The sequence below is a fragment of the Asparagus officinalis genome, chromosome 8 (genome assembly GCF_001876935.1).
Source record: "Asparagus officinalis chromosome 8, Aspof.V1, whole genome shotgun sequence".
In the NCBI taxonomy this organism is placed as follows: Eukaryota; Viridiplantae; Streptophyta; class Magnoliopsida; order Asparagales; family Asparagaceae; genus Asparagus; species Asparagus officinalis.
In genome coordinates, this window is record NC_033801.1 from 129623439 (window position 1) to 129642566 (window position 19128).

The 19128-nt window shown below is 39.0% G+C and overlaps 3 protein-coding genes across 4 annotated transcripts in view; 2 read left to right on the forward strand and 1 right to left on the reverse strand.

Moving 5' to 3' along the window:
- Window positions 1-5001, forward strand: part of LOC109819914 (phosphoglycerate mutase-like protein AT74H) — a 15207-nt gene extending 10206 nt beyond the window's left edge. The window contains exons 2-3 of the mRNA XM_020385889.1: window positions 1220-1915; window positions 4525-5001. Coding sequence (XP_020241478.1) covers window positions 1396-1915; window positions 4525-4925 — 921 coding nt within the window. The 5' untranslated portion in view covers window positions 1220-1395 and the 3' untranslated portion in view covers window positions 4926-5001. The remainder of the gene's footprint in view (window positions 1-1219; window positions 1916-4524) is intronic.
- Window positions 12202-16458, forward strand: LOC109822356. Its single transcript, XM_020388543.1, has 7 exons — window positions 12202-12326; window positions 12843-13165; window positions 13524-13617; window positions 14340-14458; window positions 14530-14631; window positions 14858-14947; window positions 16056-16458. Exons 2-7 carry the CDS (start codon window positions 12860-12862, stop codon window positions 16107-16109), a joined length of 765 nt encoding a protein of 254 aa, XP_020244132.1. The 5' UTR covers window positions 12202-12326; window positions 12843-12859; the 3' UTR covers window positions 16110-16458.
- LOC109822202 (DNA polymerase I A, chloroplastic-like) overlaps window positions 18354-19128 on the reverse strand; it is a 34315-nt gene continuing 33540 nt past the window's right edge. Inside the window, exon 14 of one of the 2 annotated variants that reach the window (XM_020388371.1) lies at window positions 18354-18880. In XM_020388371.1, the coding sequence (XP_020243960.1) occupies window positions 18719-18880 (162 nt within the window). In that variant the 3' untranslated portion in view covers window positions 18354-18718. The remainder of the gene's footprint in view (window positions 18881-19128) is intronic. The other variant, XM_020388370.1, reaches the window with a different exon arrangement.

Below are 19128 nucleotides of genomic sequence, written 5' to 3' on the forward strand. Positions count from 1 at the left end.
TGTAATTACCCTATTTTTTTATCCTCATGAAACTCAGGTTATAGGACTTTTGAATGCCCAAGTGGCATGTTTTACTTGCTATGTAGCACGGACACGGATCCGACACGGCCATCCGACACGCCGACACGAGGCAAATCCTAAAAAATACATAGGATACGTGTGTTTGACACGTGTGTCCGACACGGACACGACACGGCACGGCTTCATGTTATGCGTGTCCGTGCTTCATAGTAATTACTTGTAAGCAGTAGTTAATAGCTTGAGCTGATGGTTTAGACTTAGCCTTACCTATGCGTAAAGGACTTTAGAAAGGAATCCCAACTTTGATTTCCCAACCTTGCTACACCTTTTGGAGGCCAATAAGTTTGACTTTCATCTTGTACATACTTTTTGATAGTTAAACATTTAGACTACTTCTAGATGCGGTTTATATTTTTTTATTCTTACTTATTGGAGAAAGTCGTGTTAATTAGTTTAAGTTATAGATTGTGCCTAGAGGCCTTCTATATTTCAATGGTTAAATGGCACTTCGGTACCTTATTGTTTCACCACTTTTACACTTGAATACTCTAAATTGTAAAAAGTAGCACTTTGATACCCTAAGCTATAAAAAATAGCACTTTAATACCCAAAGTTTTCAGAAACTGGCTCTTAAATACCCCATTGTTTCATCATCTTTGCACTTAAATATTCTAAGTTGTAAAAAATAACACTTTAATACCCTAAGTTGTAAGAAAGTAGTACTTTAATACATTCTGTTAGTTGTCAGGACATATTCCTAGGAATATTCCTATGACAACTAATAGAAGGTACTGACATGCAATTTTTTTTACAAATTAGGCTATTAAAGTGTTATTTTTTACAATTTAGGGTATTGAAGTATAAAGGTATAGGGTATTTATGTGCCATTTAGTCATATTTCAACACCAGAAAATCTGTGATGGCTGTGAAGAGTCATTATGCTGGGGCCTGAAACACTAAAAGTAGGGAGCTGTTTATTGATTTTCAAATGTTAAAAATTCCAATTGTATCTGGTCAAACTAGACAGCTTTCAACTAGTGGTATTCTATGAATCAGTAAAATGATTTGAATTATCTTTTCATGATACTTAAAAAAAATTCCTATATAGATACTCCTGCTTGATTTTTTACAAACAGTATTGTATTCTCTTGGTTGGATTATTACCGAAGCTAGAGTTTGACTCATGTTCTGGTTTCAGGATCCAGCTCAACCAAACAACTTGCTTAAGAAAGAATAGTTAAGATATTGGAAAAAGAATCAACAGCTGTCACTTTAAAAGAACTTTCCAAAGCTCTATATAAATAAGTGATCAGAGGAGAAGCGAAAGAAGCAAAGCACCCAAGAGAAGAAGGGAAAGTAAACAAAGAAAGAAGAATGAAGCAATGCACAGATGGAAAACTCGCCTGCGATTCAGAAGAACAATCCATGCTCAAAAATCAAGAAGTCTGTCCTAAAAGAAAACTACCAAAGAGAATAATACTGGTCAGGCATGGCGAGAGCCAAGGGAACTTGGACATGTCAGCGTACACAACTACACCAGACTATCGAATCCCTCTAACTCCTCTTGGGCTTGAGCAGGCTCGAGCTGCGGGTCAAAATATTCGACAAGTGGTTTCTGGTGGTTTTGAGGAGGCGATAGAAAATTGGAAGGTGTATTTTTATGTGTCGCCTTATGAGAGGACACGAGGAACTTTGAGAGAGATGGGACAAGCGTTTGGGAGGAAGAGGATTATTGGGGTGAGAGAGGAGTGTAGGATTAGGGAGCAGGATTTTGGGAATTTCCAGGTGGAGGAGAGGATGAAGGCAGTGAAGCAGACGAGGGAGAGGTTTGGGAGGTTTTTCTTTCGGTTCCCGGAGGGCGAGTCTGCCGCCGATGTGTTTGATAGAGTTGCAAGTAAGATGCTTTTTCTCTCTCTTATGATTTTGTCAGATAATTATTGATAGGATATTTTTGAATACTATTCGCTTAAATCTTGCATACTTTAAAATTAGTCCATCAAATTGTTGAAATTGCTATTAAGTCCCCAAATTTGTAAATAGTTTTGTAAGTAGTCTCTCGAATCAATGAAATTACTATTTGTCCCCAAATTCTTAATTCATTTTGAAATTAGTCCCTTAAATAATTGAAATTGTCAATTGGTCTCACATTCTTAAGTTATTTTGAATTAGTCCCTTAAATCATTGAAATTGCTATGAGGTCCCACAATTCTCATAAGTTGTTTCAAATTAATCCCTTTAACTACTTCTTTTATTCTTGATTGGAGGGAATAATTTCTAATTAACCTAAGAATTGGGGGACCTAATAGCAGTTTCACTAATTTGAGAACCAATTTCAAATATGAAGTATTTAAGGGACTAATATCGAAGAGAACCCTTTCTTAGTTCTATTTGTTTATTAGAAATATTGGGTAATAATGCAGGGCACCTGGCTTTTCAAACCTGTAAAAAGTGCAAATATGAATTATTGTTGTGCCAAAATGTGTAAAAACCCCAGTTTTAACTTAGAAAAACTTTCACCAATTTACGTAATGCTAGAATCATTGGCGTTATGTAATATAGATTTTCAACATTATAATGAAAAAATATGCGAAATACTATCAGGATATTAAGCATAAAATTGCTATGAATAAATTTATTTCCAAGCACTCTTTTTAGGTGTCTGGGCTGTATCTTATATGCTTACTTACCTAGTATTTAGTCCTGTTTGAGTTAGCTTTTACAAAATCTTGTATCTCTTTCCGTGTTTCTTCATTCTACTGCCAAACAGAAGTTATAGCAACTTAAATTAAAAGTCAGTTTTTTCTCTAGTAGTAAGATTACATGTTGGGTAAATTTGACAAAACCCCCTGAACTTTAGCAGTTACAATAATGAAAAAAGAAAAAAAAAATCTCAACTGTCCTTTTTACTTTTTACCCACGCCTCAATTGTCCCTCATAAACGATGTGAACAGTTACAATTATGAAAAAAGAAATTCTCAACTATCCTTTTTACTTTTTACCCACGCTTGAAGGGGATCACGTCACACCTTAAAGTAGCTGTCGCCAATCATGGTACTTAATTGAGATAAGTTTAGAGGGTTTTCTATGATATAAATTTTAAGGAGGTCTGAAATGTACTGATGAGGACAATAATGACAAATTTTCATATTTGTTTATTTGACTTTTTTTATTTTAGTTTTGAATAAGGAAGATTTGGCAAGTTTGAACAGATCTTAATTTAGTTTTAATTGCGAGAGATTTGAGGGATTTTTCTATTTTGGTAAGGTTTTATTGAGAGATTTGACTATATCTTTTCTTGGTTTGTTTCCATTTTTATTGCACATTGTGTGCACGTAGTTTTTCTTAAATAAGGTTGTATGAGGCCATTGAGAATCAATGAAGATTTGAATCAAAAATTTTTGGTTAGCTAATTGTTGGTGTGAAGCCTCACGGGTGTGAAACCCTAGGGCCGACCCCCCCGGCTCCTTCACCTCTTCCCTCAAACAGCGGACCACTGCCTTCTTCCTCCTCCTCCACTGCCTCCGACTCCCGCCCTGCCGCCTTGTCCGACGCTGCTCGATTGCCTCATCCGCACTCCGCGCCGATTGCCTCGTCCTGACGCTGCCGCCTGTCCTCGTCCGACGCCCGCCCGTCTACCTCGTCCTGACGCCCGCCCGTGTTCCCCAGTCCCTCTCGTCGGTTCCTAGCTCGACGCCGTCGCCTGCGTCATTGCCCAGTTCGATGCCACCGACCTCGATTTCTTCTTGCCGCCACCCCATTCCTCCGCATTGATGAGCATCTGAGCCCGATAGTGAGTCGTTGAACCCACCGAAGCACATTTGCAAAGTAACAACCCGTGGGTTAGTTGTGATTTATTTTCTATTAATCTCATTTTATTAGTTAATTGCATGAGTATTCCATCTCTAAACGCTTATCATATATTCACTATTTAGATTATATTTGTGAGTTGAGAGTAATTGTGCATGTGACTGTTAAAATTTGATATTGATTGTAGAACTTGTGCATGATAATGAATATTGCAATTAAATTGAGTGAGAATGTAATTATTCATAATTATTGATGCAAAATTTGTTAAATCCATCTGCCACATTAGTTGTTTTGAATTTAATTCCTGCAAAAGATCATGAAATTTGGTGAAACGATGTGTTATTTGATTTAAATCGCTGATTCTGATAGACCCCCTGTCCCGTTTCACATCATGTACCCTTATATTTAGTAACTTGAATCGACAACTTGCAGTTAATAAATTTAAGGGTTTTCTTTTACATTAGACGCCCCATATATTTGTTACTTCTATATTAGAGACCTCCAATTCTTCATATTTCTAAATTAGTGTCCCTCTTGAATTTATTAAGTTGTTTTGAATGAGGCCTAAAATCTATTAAGTTGTTTTAAATAAGCCTCTCAAAGCTAGTAAAATTTTTAGACAAGACCCCCATTTCAAACAAATACAGATGGGGATGTTCTAATGTAAACTGATCTGAGAGCAAATTTATGTTTCAGGCTTCATGGAGTCCTTATGGAGAGACATCGACATGAAGAGACTCGACCAAGATGAGACCACAGAAACCAACCTCATAATAGTATCACATGGCCTCACCTCCAGAGTATTCCTGATGAAGTGGTTCAAGTGGACAGTTGACCAGTTTGAGAGGCTCAACAATTTTGGCAACTGCGAGTATAGAGTGATGCAGCTGGGGCCCACAGGGGAGTACAGCCTCGCAATCCACCACTCAAAGGAGGAGATGGAGCAGTGGGGGCTTTCCCCTGAGATGATAGCTGATCAGCAGTGTAGAGCTGGTGTTAGTAGCTGGAATGAGCTCTCATCATTGTATCTTGAGAGTTTCTTTAATGGGGTTCATGAGTCTTCATCGGAGGAGGATAATTTGGATGAAAAATTGTGATTGTTGATGTTGGAAAAACATACCAACTTGGGTTTAGAATAATTCTTTGAACAGTTATGTATTCTGATGTTTAGTCTTGTTCTTCTTTGGGTTAATTATGGATCGACTCCCCATACTATCGCCAAATTGAACTTACTACCTAAAGTTCTATTGTTGTAGAAAGACACCTGAGTGAATTTTTTTGAGCCTTTCAGGGTCTATCTACAGTAATAGAACTCTTTCGGTGGGTCTATTGGCAACAAAGAACTACAGGGTAAGTAAGTTCAATTTGGAATAGTGCAAGGGGTTATCTGCAATTAACGCTCTTTTTTTGGTGATTAAGATAGATAATACTGTCATTCTTTTGAATAAAGTTACTTCATCTCAAGTAAAATCGATGTTCTATGTTTCCATATTGTTTTTTATATTTCTGATTGAAGTATGATGTGTACCGCTCGAAGACCAAGTTTTACTAATGTATTAATTATTTCTCTATAAGAGATCTGTTTGTTCAAATGGATCAAAAGTAACATAATGACTGTAGAACGCTAAAAATTTTCTTTTGTATATTTTAGTAAAATGTGCAGCTTGTCTTTAATGTTTCAACAAATTTAATCAAATATATCCTTTAGATCTTTGTTGTACTTTTAGGCTAGTGAAAGGATAAAACTTTTTTTTATTTAAAATCAGAACATGTGTTGTTGTTGATATCCTCTCCTAAAATCAGTAAAGATTAATTTATTTGATGAAATATAGACCTAGATGTATGATTATTATAACACCAATTCCATTACTTTTCTCAATAACCATATAATAAAAGAATCGGAGGATACATGAAATTATTTTTGAAAATTTACAAAAATTTTATTACAACTAATTAAAGTATGTGACTGATTATGTATCAATTATTCGAAGTATACATTCTTCCAATAGTAGACTAAAAAAAGTTATATGCTCTAGTATTTCAGATACTTTCCAGATAAAGTTCAGATATGATAATACATATACAATTGAAATACATGCAACTGAGAAATATATAGTATAAAATTTAAATACATCTACTTGCATTTGTGTTATTCATGTGTTAGATAAATACATGTAACAAATTTCGTGTAAGAAATCTTCAGTTGTTTGTTTTATCATAACTTCAAGATATGAGAAGAAATGTTAAAACTTATGCAGCTGAGCAGTGCACGACGAGTTTGCGCTTCAATTATTTTTATTATAACTCGTGCTATTTTTTTTTTCTTTGTTGCCAGAAAGCAGCAAACATGTACCTTGTCTATCAAAAGTTTTTGATAGGCAAAAATGAAAATGAGTTCAATATTTAGCTTAATACATAATTTCCCTCTATGTTAACCATTTCAACAATTAGAAACCTGACATTTGCAAATAGCCCTATCCGTTGCTGAGTATTGAGAAGTAAGAAGTCATTTAGTTATAAACTGATCAATACAATATGAATCTCTTCTGGAGTATGGTACATAAAGGAAACACTTCAGCTGAGGCACTTTGCAATATGCAAGTAAATAAAATAAATATAGTGTTTTTTTCCTTCAAAATCTCTTCTGGAGTATGGTACATAAAGGAAACACTTCAGCCAAGGCACTTTGCAATATGCAAGTAAATAAGATAAAGATGGTGTTTTTTCCTTCATAAAGCTTAGTAACAGGGTAATGTGCTATCTTTTACACGTTGCACGTGTTGCGCGCAGCGGAAATTTCGGCAGCACTTCGGCAGCACAACAAGAGAGTCAGGTCGCAATAAGAATTCTTATTTCTCAAAGGGAACAAGAATCTGAAGCCTATATCCTATCAAAGTAGGATATTAGCTCTTCCTCTCGTCAGCTCTAGGACTGCGCGTCGAGGGACCCTAAAAGCTATTACAAATCACACAAAGCAGTACAACCAATTTTAACGTGGTTCGGCAAATTGCCTACGTCCACGGGGCAAGGAGGGGGGAGATCTACTAATAGAGGGAGAGAATACAACTAGGGTTTACAATCACTCACAAACTAAACCCTCAAATAAACTCTCTCAAATCCCTCACAAACTCTCTCTACAAAAACACAAAATCTTTGCCTGAAAAACCAAATCTCCTGCGCCGCCTCTGTTCCACAGCCGCACAAAAGCACGCCTCCAAATTGTTTTTCCCAGCCGCAAAGTAGAAAAGAAACAAATCCCTGCCTTACTCCCGCACACCGACCTAGGTTACGAGTACAAGGTTATATAGCTGACAAAAATCGGGTCGTGGGCTTTATTTCTCATCTCTAGTACATCAACGTGGGCCCCATCGCATCCGCAAACAAAAAAAAAGAAAACTACGGTGTTCACTCGGTTTCACGTGGGTGGTCCCCACTCCCACTCACTTCCGCGTTCACAATTCTCCACCTCGGTGAAGTTTTCTCAAAACTGAGCCGACACCAAAGCAACCAAATGTCTCACTTGTTGTGTCCAGTACGAACTCAATCCACAACAAATCGAGAACCCGCACTTGTACATATTCTGATATTGAAATCTGCATATGAAAGTTAGTGCACACAAAATATAAATTGTTATCATCAAAACATTATCATGGAGAAATGATATTCAACAATACTTACCGCCTGTGACAAATCTGGCCTCGTACATACCATCGCGTACATCAAGCTCCCAACCGCGCTCGCATATGGAGTCTTCGACATCAACTCACGATCTTCAACTGACTTCGGTGAGAGACCAGCTGAAAGCTTCAAATGGGCTCCCAATGGTACACTAACTGGCTTCGTATCCATGCTAACATGGAATCGCTGTAGAACTTTCTTCAAATAAGCCACCTGTGTCAAACAAATTCTGCCATTTTTCTTGTCTCTGCCGATCTCCATCCCTAAAATGCGCTTCGCCTCGCCCAATTCCTTCATCTCAAACTCATTTGAAAGCTGAACTTTCAACTCATCTATAGCCGACCTGGAAATAGAGGCAACCAACATGTCATCGACATAGAGCAACAAATAAATATACGCACCTCCTTTCAACTTGCGAAAATATACGCAAGGATCAAACTGGCTCCGAGTGTACGAATGACCAAGCATAAAACCATCGAATCGCCTATACCACTGTCGAGGAGACTGCTTCAAACCGTATAGCGATTTCTTCAGTTTGCAAACTAATTTTTCTTTCCCTGCAGCTCGGAATCCCAATGGCTGAGTCATATATATTTCTTCATCAAGATCACCATGAAGAAATGCCGTTTTCACATCCAACTGATCTAATTCCAAACCATACTGTGCCACCAAAGCTAGCAAAATCCGAATCGAAGAATGCTTCACCACCGGAGAGAAAACCTCATTATAGTCAATACCTTCCTCCTGTGCATAGCCCTTCGCAACCAACCTAGCCTTGAATCTCAACGGAGTGCCTTCAATGCCCTCCTTCTTCGTGTATACCCACTTGCAACCAATTGCTTTCCGCCCCTTTGGAAGCTCAACAAGCTCCCATGTATCGTTCTTATGAAGAGATTCCATCTCCTCCTGCATAGCCACCTGCCACGAATCAGCCTCCGAACTCTGCTCGGCCTCTCTGAATGTAGTAGGCACTAACTCATCGATACTCTCCACCGGAAGTGCATACGCAACTGTGTCGGCATACCGTGCTGGCATCTGTATGTTTCTCCTCTGTCTCCTAGCCGCAATAGAATCCTGAACCTGAGCCGTCGGTTCCTGATCCTGCACATTTGTACTCGTATCCTCCGTGTCATCGTCGTGCTCGCCTGGCGTCACCTCAGTCGGCACCTGCATGGATACTGTACCATCTGGACAATGTGGAGCTGCATCGATCTCCACCACCTGCGATATCTCCTCCGTCGGGTCGCTCTCCACCTGATGAGAGCTGGGAAGCTTCAAGATAGAAGCCTCATCAAATGTGACGTCCCTACTCAGAACAATCTTTTTATCAACTGGATCCCAAAGCTTGTATCCCTTGACACCACGCTTGAATCCTACAAATATGGCCTTCCTAGCTCGAGGTTCCAATTTATCAGTTCTAACATGATAATATGCAGGGCACCCGAATACCTTGAGCTGGTCATAGTCATGTGCTGGCTTTCCCGACCACATCTCCATAGGGGTTTTCCCCTCAATCGCAGATGAAGGCAGCCTATTAATGAGGTGGCTCGCATATGTAAGTGCCTCAGCCCAAAAGATCTTCTCCAAACCACTCTGCGACAATAAGCATCGGATCTTCTCCAGTAAAGACCGATTCAACCTCTCTGCCACCCCATTTTGCTGCGGTGTATGACTAACTGTGAAGTGTCTCTCTATGCCCTCGTCTCGACATAGCTGCTGAAAGGGGTCAGAAGTATACTCACCACCGTTGTCGGATCGCAACGTCTTGATCTTTCTCCCAGTCTGCAGTTCCAATCTCTTCTTCCACTCCACAAACAAATCTAGGACTTCACTCTTCTTCGTCATGGTGTACACCCAACAACGCCTAGAATAGTCATCTACAAAAGTGACGAACCAATGTCTACCACCAAGTGATGCAGTCTTGGTAGGACCCCAAACGTCTGTGTGCACGTAGTCCAGAATGCCCCTCGTCTGATGAATGGCAGTCCTGAACTTCACCTTCGTCTTCTTGCCAAGAATACAATGCTCACAGAACTCAATCTTCCCACTCTTGGCTCCCTTCAATAGCCCCTGCTTGCACAATGCCTGCAGTGACTTTTCACCTGTGTGCCCCAATCTATAGTGCCAAAGTCTGCTCATGTCCGCTTCTGAAATAGCCGAAGCAACCTGGCCAATCTCGGTGCTTCCCTTCAGATAATACAAATTCCGATTGCGGACTCCCCTCATCACCACCAATGATCCTTTAGTAACATTCGCTACAGCGTTTTCGAAAGTCACCTTGAATCCCTTTGCCTCCAAAGCTCCAACTGAGATAAGATTTTTCTTTAGTTGAGGAACAAATCTCACCTCCTTCAACTCACGGACTACTCCATCGTGCATCCTAATCCGTACGGTACCTATCCCACAAACGCCACAGGATTGATCATTTCCCATGACAACAACGCCCCCGTCGACTTTCTCAAAAGATGCAAACCAGTCTCGCCTAGGGGTCACATGAAAGGTAGCGCCGGAATCAAGCATCCAATCTGATGCATCCACATGGTTCACCTCTGGAGTAATCAGTAGAGAAAAGCACGAATCATCGGAATCATCGCCTTTCGCAATGTTCACCTCATTGGCCTTCGGGCCCTTTTTCTTGCCATTCTCTTTCTCCTTGAGCTTCGGGCAGTTTCTCTTCCAATGTCCCTGCTCCTTGCAGAATGCACATTGGTTCTTTGTTAATTGGTGGCGGTCTCTAGACTTTGACCTTCCTCTATTACCACCTTTCGGATATGGGCTTCTACCTCTCGTCGACAAGGCCTCTCCTGAAGTACTAGCGCGGGAAGTCTCCTTGTCCTTCCTCCTTAAATCATAGTTGGTCAATGCGTTAGTTACTTCACTATAGCTGATAGAAGATCTCCGCAATCGGTTCTCAACACTCTTCGTAAGGTACTTATTGTTGAGAATTTCCCACATCTTCATCGCAGACGTCACCCCAATCACATCATACTTCAGCTCCTGTTCCAAACAGGACCTGATCACCCCACAAGCGTTCCTATTCATTTTCTCCCATACCGCCTCTTCATATTTAGGTGGCCTCTCGTGGACCATGATGGTCTCTTCCAAATTCTGAGCATTTAACGCATCCTGTACGTCGCTCATCCACAAACCAAAGTTGATTTTTCCGTCATATTTCACCACACTAATTTTGGTGTTTTGAAAACCAACTTGTATTGTACCCGCCATCGATTTGCTGCTTTCACCTTCTTCTCCCATTGCGAACTAACTCCAAATTGTAGAGAAAGAACAAATTTGATAGAATTAGGAACCACCCAACTGAACCCTAGATCGGATTCCAAATAGATCTCCTATCCACACGAGGAAAGCGAAATCTCCAACGGCAACTCCTAATGCTATCTCCACCGAAGCCGAGAACTCCAAGAACTAAGCTTCACACAAGAATCTTCCTCCACCAAAAAACCCTAGATCTGAAATCTGGGCTCTGATACCACTTGTTGCGCGCAGCGGAAATTTCGGCAGCACTTCGGCAGCACAACAAGAGAGTCAGGTCGCAATAAGAATTCTTGTTTCTCAAAGGGAACAAGAATCTGAAGCCTATATCCTATCAAAGTAGGATATTAGCTCTTCCTCTCGTCAGCTCTAGGACTGCGCGTCGAGGGACCCTAAAAGCTATTACAAATCACACAAAGCAGTACAACCAATTTTAACGTGGTTCGGCAAATTGCCTACGTCCACGGGGCAAGGAGGGGGGAGATCTACTAATAGAGGGAGAGAATACAACTAGGGTTTACAATCACTCACAAACTAAACCCTCAAATAAACTCTCTCAAATCCCTCACAAACTCTCTCTACAAAAACACAAAATCTTTGCCTGAAAAACCAAATCTCCTGCGCCGCCTCTGTTCCACAGCCGCACAAAAGCACGCCTCCAAATTGTTTTTCCCAGCCGCAAAGTAGAAAAGAAACAAATCCCTGCCTTACTCCCGCACACCGACCTAGGTTACGAGTACAAGGTTATATAGCTGACAAAAATCGGGTCGTGGGCTTTATTTCTCATCTCTAGTACATCAACGTGGGCCCCATCGCATCCGCAAACAAAAAAAAAGAAAACTACGATGTTCACTCGGTTTCACGTGGGTGGTCCCCACTCCCACTCACTTCCGCGTTCACAGCACGTTGAGTAGAACGGAACATACCTCGGACATTCTTTGCAATATGCAAGTAAATTATGACTGGAATTGTCACCATAGATGTAACATCAGATCCAATATGTTTGCGCATCATTTTCCAAAGGCTATCTCTATCCTAAAAAGAAATTAAGACAAAAATGATAAGCACCCAAATCAGTATATATGAAGTTCACATAACAGACCTAGAGATTGAGAGTGAACATATAACCACATAAGAGGGAACATTCTGTAAGAAGGGGATGTGACTTATAGTATTATAACTGCAATGTATCAAAAGGATGTATATAAATAACTGATCGAAAACTAAAAGCATTTTTTATGTTCACGATAACAAAGACAGAATTTTGGACTAAATTCAAGAAGTCTATCACTTAACTAAGCACCAAGTCTCTTGCTTAAGATAGTATGTTCGTTCTTCGTAATTAATTTTACAAATAAAAAAACCTTTGCTTTTATTGACACTGCAGTGGGTCCAAAATGATCCAGTTCATGGCCCATTGAAAAAGCCCGTTTCTGATATCAGTGTACCGCTGCCCGAAACCGCCACGCGCAACGAAAGCTCGATCCGACGAGCTCTCCACAAAACGAAGAAGGGATCAAATTAGCTTTAAAATCCCGAATTCTTCGAAGGTTTCTTCTAATTCGATCTCTCGATTTTTTCCTTAATTCGTAATTATTTATTTATTTATTTACTTTGAATTCTATCGAGGGTTTTAATTTAGGGCTTCGCGTCTTAGGTTCAGCATCAGTCCAATTTTTTTTTATATCATGTTTGCTGTAGAATCATTTATTAAAAATCTCTCTGAGCTTGAAGTTTCAGTAATTTAGATACAAATATGTAGATTGAAGCTAGGGTTTTTAATGTTGAGCTCAGTTAGAATTAATTTGATCTTGTTTTAATAACTTAATTTAATCTAAGAACTAAATTACCTTTGTCCTTAAACAAACCAATTCTTTGTTCTGTTAGAAACGTGGTCTCATAATCAGATTTACGAAAATTTCGTTCTCTCGTTAATGTAGGGAATTTTGTTGGTTCTCTTTAGCAGGCATTGGAAACATGTAAATTTTTTTAGTTTGACCATTGAAGTGTGTTGTTCAAGGGATTTGAGCAGTGACTACAGGATTAATGGGAAGTTATTGTTGCAGGGAGTTTGTCGTTTCGGATGACTTCGACGGATGGGCTTGTCGAAGAAGATTCTCTAGAGAAAGGCTTGTTAACGGGCTCTGCCCGGCATGAGTATGGTGAAGCCGACGACGAAACAGTTCTCTACGATGCATCTTTTGAAGACTTAGAGGATAGCTATGTGAAATATCAAACAGCCCAGTGGGTTCTTTATTCTTTGCTTCTGATTTTGGCATGGGGAGTTGGGTTGTTGATGTTACTTTACGTTCCGGTACGAAGGCACATACTACGCAAGGATTTTCGGTCTAGGAAGTTGTATGTTACTCCTGATTCCATTGTTTACAAGGTACGTTCAATTGTTTGTCTTTCCATTCAATCTGATCAACAATTCATTTTCTTTTTTCCGCTTGAAAACGAAATAATTACGTTCTTATCAGTTGTCCCGTGCTTTTCTTCTGTAAGATATATGTTAAGGATTGTGTTATGCTCTAGTTTAAAACCTAAAGTCACGCAATATGGGTGCTTGCATGCTTATTCTAGTTTAAGTGATCCAACCGGGAAACTGATCTGATATAACAAGTAGTGAGGATGTTACACTTGCTCATTGTATCCTGATGACGATATAATTCCTTTTTTTATAATTTCAAGGTATTGATATTTGTGTCAATCTTCTTTTAGTCATCCTCTTATTTTGAGCTCTGCAGGTCTCAAGGCCAGTCGCTTTTCCTTGTTTTGGGGTTCTGAAGAAAGAGAAGCATGTTCTGCTTCCTTCAGTTGCAGATATTGTGATTGAACAAGGTAAGAAAGGATTCAACATTTGACAAAGTGTTGCAGTAGTACATAGTATACACAATATTTGCCTAGCTTTATGCTACTCTGCTGGCAGCAAACCCATCTTGCAGTTTAATTATACTTAAACGTTTCATTCTTCAAGTATATCATCGGCGGAGGATATACCTAGGAAATTTAGATGCTATCTTGCCGGGGGCGCAAGATTGGATTTTTAAGTCCTTCAGTATATCTTTTGTTTCTGTAGCTTAGACTGATAAGTATTTTTTTCGTACTGTTCTCATTAACTCAGAAGTACTTTAACTCATTAACTGGGGCTCTTCGGTTCCCATGGTTTAGGTGGTTAAGTAGGAAATCTGCAACAGAAATTAATGGACAAGTTGATATATTCTGCATGTGTACATCTTTAAAATGTGGGCTAAAGCTGTAGGGAGTTCCCAGGTGCTCTGCAGGCAAGCAGAAATCTTTCAATATGTGAAGAAGTTTAGGTTTCATGAGTTAGTTTGCCCAATTTGGAAGCTTATGTTCTTTCGTCTGAGCCAAAGTCCTTGTTCTTTGGTATGATGTGTGAATTAACCTGCTATCCTTTTTTTCCGGAGTGATGTCTCTTTCACATGTGTCGAAACCAAATATTTCATAGTTTCTTACCAAAATCTTTCAATATCTTTTATGTGCATTGTTTTCTTCTTTGGTATTATGTTTCAATTCATCTGTATTGTCTTCAACGCCAGGATATCTACAATCACGTTTTGGGATATACTCTATCCGTATTGAGAATGCTGGTGTAAGGAAGCCTGCTAGTGATGATGTTCAGATAGAAGGAATTGCTGATCCTAGGGAGTTCCGGAAGGTGAACATTTTAACAACAGACCAATTTTTCATCATACAGAACATTTCTTAATCTAGTTATGTTATCTTTAGGCTGTTCTGATGCGCCTCCCAAATACGGATGAGTCTTCCAGTCGACAATCTCTCGTCAACGAAGATCCACTAAGTCTGGGCTCTGCTCCTCCACCAATTCGGGTATGCGAACTATTGTTATGCGCTTGCGTCCAACTTAATAAAATGTGGCTTTATTATGTTTCAACAAAATGTTTTCCTGTTTCTTGTTTTTCTTCTCTCTTTTAAGATACTTAAGTGGTGTTCAGTAGGCTGTTATCAATACAATTGTGTCATACTGATAAAGTTTGAAATTTGACTACCAAGGTTAAGATTGACACTGAAACCTAAGATCTTTTGTTAATTGCAGACTCCTTCACGATCTCTTAAACAAGACCTTTCACCTTCTTATGGGGAGATGGTATTGCAGAAACTTGAAGAGGTTGGAAACTCTGTAAAGGTAACAAATGTTTATTAGTTTTCTCTTCACGTCGCTTTTATCTGATATTTTGACCCTTAACCTCGAGCTTGAAACAGTGTTAGGTTTCCCCAGTTATAGCAACTGCTGTCTTTTTTGATAACCAAGAAGAACAGTTCAAATCATGGTTTTAAGCTATACCTTAGGGATTTGATAAATCAGAGTTATTCATAAATTGAGGCCTTCCTGGGTGTTACTTTAACCATCGAGCATTCTCATCTCAAACCCATGGTAACAAGTGTAGTGCGTCTGATTCCAAGAGCATTTACTTCTCTTTATATGCCATCAATCTCTGATCTCTTTTCTCCAATACCACTGACTGTGGAAATTCTATATTCTTAGCATCTTACCCTCCTCGGCTCTCACATGTTACTGACTTTTGCTCCCAGTCCTTTAGAGAAGATTTGAGCATCCAAATCTCATGCTTAGCTAAATCCATTGAACAGAGCCTCCTATATTCATGAAATATCTTAACAAGACACATGAAACTGGGCTCCTAACAGTGGCATATATCTGTAGACAATAATGCATGGAATTTTGAGTCCTCAACATCTTAAAATATGTCAAGTTTGTTAATAGACAAGGGTGCATAATGACCCTTACGTGGGGTATTACGTAACTTCAGAGGAGAGGAAAGCAGCCATCTATAATTTCTACGACGGGCTAAATTAGGAGAGAAACTTCTATCCGTTTTGAACCTATCAATCCTGTTGCACAGGCACTGAGTCAAATCTACAGAAAGGGTTATAAAAATGAAAAACGCTCATTTGATCCCAAAATAAGCAGACTCCATATGGGCATTTTGAGTTTACACGGTTTTGTTTATTAGATTGAGCAAGCAGACATTCTTGATTCTGTTCTGATTTATAAGAACAGTGCTAAGCCTTGTGCATGTGATACATTGATAACAAAGAAGACTAATATTTACAAAGATAGAAATACATGGGATAGAGGTATGTGAAAAAATTAAAAAAGTTGGTTCCTGAATTTATTATTGTCAAATCTGGTTCTTGCATCTAGCTGCAGATAGCCACAGCTTTTGCTTCTTACAGTAAAATTTGGTATAAATATGCAAGTCTGAATTTTGCAGAGGGTGCAGACATTGATTGAGAAGCAGACTCAAACATCAGATCTACCGGTGTGATTGCTAGTGGACCATGTACAGTGAGAGTTTGAGGTTGGAATGTGTTTGTTTACCAAGCTTACGTTCACGAGGGATTTAAAGCTATGGATGTTGCGAGGCAGCACGGCCAGAGCTTAGTGCAGTTGTTAACAAAAGTTGTTAACAAAAGAAGTGTCTTGTCGCGATAATGCAAGTTCTCATTGTAACTGGCTTGTAATACTCCATTTTTGTCCATAAAAGTAGTCTTCCTGTGAAATATGGTTTATTAAGTATTTTTGGCCCCCCTTCTCTACATGTACTTAAATGAATGTTAAGCTTCTGGTTGTATGTAGTTTTCCTTTCTAAGTTTTCCTTGCTCAGTGCAGTTTCATATGAGATTTCTGCTGTTTAATAGTAGAATTCATCAAGTGAGCCTTGCAAAGTCGAATGTTACTCTTCTTTCTATTGTAATACAAAATTATTTATGTTTTCCTTTTACTTTATTCTTGGTCATCTTTTTTTCGTATGAATGATTTAGAGAGACAGAATGTACGCTTGCTGAATATGCTCAGAGCTTGGCTTTTCCTTTCATGGATCAACCAGTTGTATCAAAATGTCGAAGCGTGGTCCAACTGAGGATGTTTGACATTAAAAGGGATGAAGTACTTGTGATCTGTTTGTTCCGGTCCAAGATTCACGCAGGTGATACCGTAGTTGTGGATTTTCCGAGAGCGATAACACTTTAATGAACCCAGATGTTCTATCCATGGAATTGTCAACGGCGTATCGCCCATTGACAATTCCCAATAATGTTAATGACTGCACTGGAGGAAAATCGCACAATCCGAAAAGCAGATAAATCCAACTCTTCTATAATAATCTCGTGCTCATACAGTACCTTATCAATATTGATATCCACAGCTACAAGGACATAAGCTATGGTTATAACATCAGATTACAATTTGACGACATGAACCAAAATTGACAAAACCAAACTCTCTTTCGTTCGACACGAACCAATATTGATATCGACAACCATAAAAGGACCCCTCATCTTGGCTAGCTCTGCATCAAAATGGGCAAGCAAATCATGCTGACTCCTCAAAGCTAGATTATCGCAAATCTTTTGCTTCCACCCTGCAATTTTTCCACTTCATAGCCACAAAGAGAGCAGATAACTGAAACACGCAGAAAAGAGAGCCTGGAGCTGAGCTCCAACACGAAATTGCTGCTCTTTGTCTCTTCTTGCTGTTTTTAGCTTCAGTAATCGTATCATTTGTTGTTAACGACCTAACAAACAGTTTGGTCAGTCGTTTGTCCCAAGCATAATGTGGAAATTATGATGCTTTTGCTTAGAAATTACTATCAGAAATTATCTGAAACATACTATTCAAAGAAAAGATGCAACAGAACCTATAAGTTAGCATCAGAAGCTATTTGAAAACTTCCATAAGTTTCTAAAACAAGCACAACACTTAAAAAGTAGGCTTGCAACAACTCACATACAATCAAAAGCGTAAAAAGAAGCAAACACAGCTTCCATCAGTCACTTGGTAAAGGCCTCCGACCCTCTCCTCCAGCTTCATTGCATCGAACTCCTTGAGTCGCCGCTGCTACCATTGAGATCCTTTCTCCGGTGATGGCGACAAGCACCATCCTCTTCATCATGCTGGACAAGAGCTTGAGCATCAGATCCTAACCAGGAAGAAGCGAATGTATGATATAATTATAATGGATGTTTGTATTATTCCTGTTGGAACACTTTTGGTGCAAGGATTCAGCCCATGCCTGCTTTTTCAAAATAGTACGTAACTTCGTAACTGGATTTTTCTTGTATTTTCTGGTCACATATTAGAATCTGGTCAAATTTATTTTCTATTAATATTATATTCTATTAACATTATGATTTTGTTTATAAACGTAGAAAATACTTCACAATTGATTTATGATTGAATTACAATCTTCATAATGTAGATAACACAATCTTGTTTAATTATGGTATCCAACAAAAATTTGTTTCAGTACTCTTTATGATTGCTCTATTACAATCTTCATAATGCAGATAAGGTAATCTTGTTTAATTATTGTATATCCAACAAAATTTTGCTTAAGTACTCTTCTAAGATTTTATACGTCCACATTTCTAACAAGAGGAAAATTTTGAATCTTCTTTTTTAAAAAATAACCCAAATCCTAATCAAACACAAAACTACAGTAGCAAAACCGGGACCTCCCAACCGACTGGGTCACCGAAGGCGGGCATAAATTTTTGAAACAGCTAAACACTACATAGAACATAATTCCACAATAAGTGGTAAATAAAATACAGGGAATATAAACCCCTCATCAAAATCCATAATGATACACAAAGTTACGAGTATGACAGCAATCATATAAATGAACATTATATACATCTACTGGGCAAAAGCCATCTGTACACTCTAATCTAACGTCAACCCCTTCCATGTAATATGTATCAGGACGTGCCTTATAGTAGCAAAATTCCTATCAAAATTTCTTCTGCGTCTTGCTTTGCTGCAGAGGCTTCTACCTCATTCTGCAGCCCGCTACAAAAACAGTCGAGCCATTCTCTGATTGAGAGCACAAGGATGTGATCCGAGTTTGGATCTTTGGATTATGAACACACTTGCTTACTTGGCAGCATACCAGCTTTGTGCGCACTTAGCATCTACAGAAAGGCCAACCCTGAGGAAGTTTTTGCCATCAAAGGGTTTGGACATGCACTTGACAACAATTGCCTTAGCAACCTCAGCAGACTCACTGGGTCCTTCGAGTATAACTTCATCATGTACCTGTTTCCATTGTTATGTTAAATTTTGCATATACTATGGATACAACAAATGAAGAAAACCAAACATAAAGAAGTAAAAGCAATAAAGAAGAATTGATCACTACAAGAACACTTTCCATCTTTGATTCACCTTATAGGTGGAAGAACCAACAGTCTCCTCACCTCTTTAATGCTATTAGGTATAGTTCATCTGTGTCTTTTTCCTCTCGTTTACTAACAGAACTACTTGTTTGACTGATTGCTATTTAG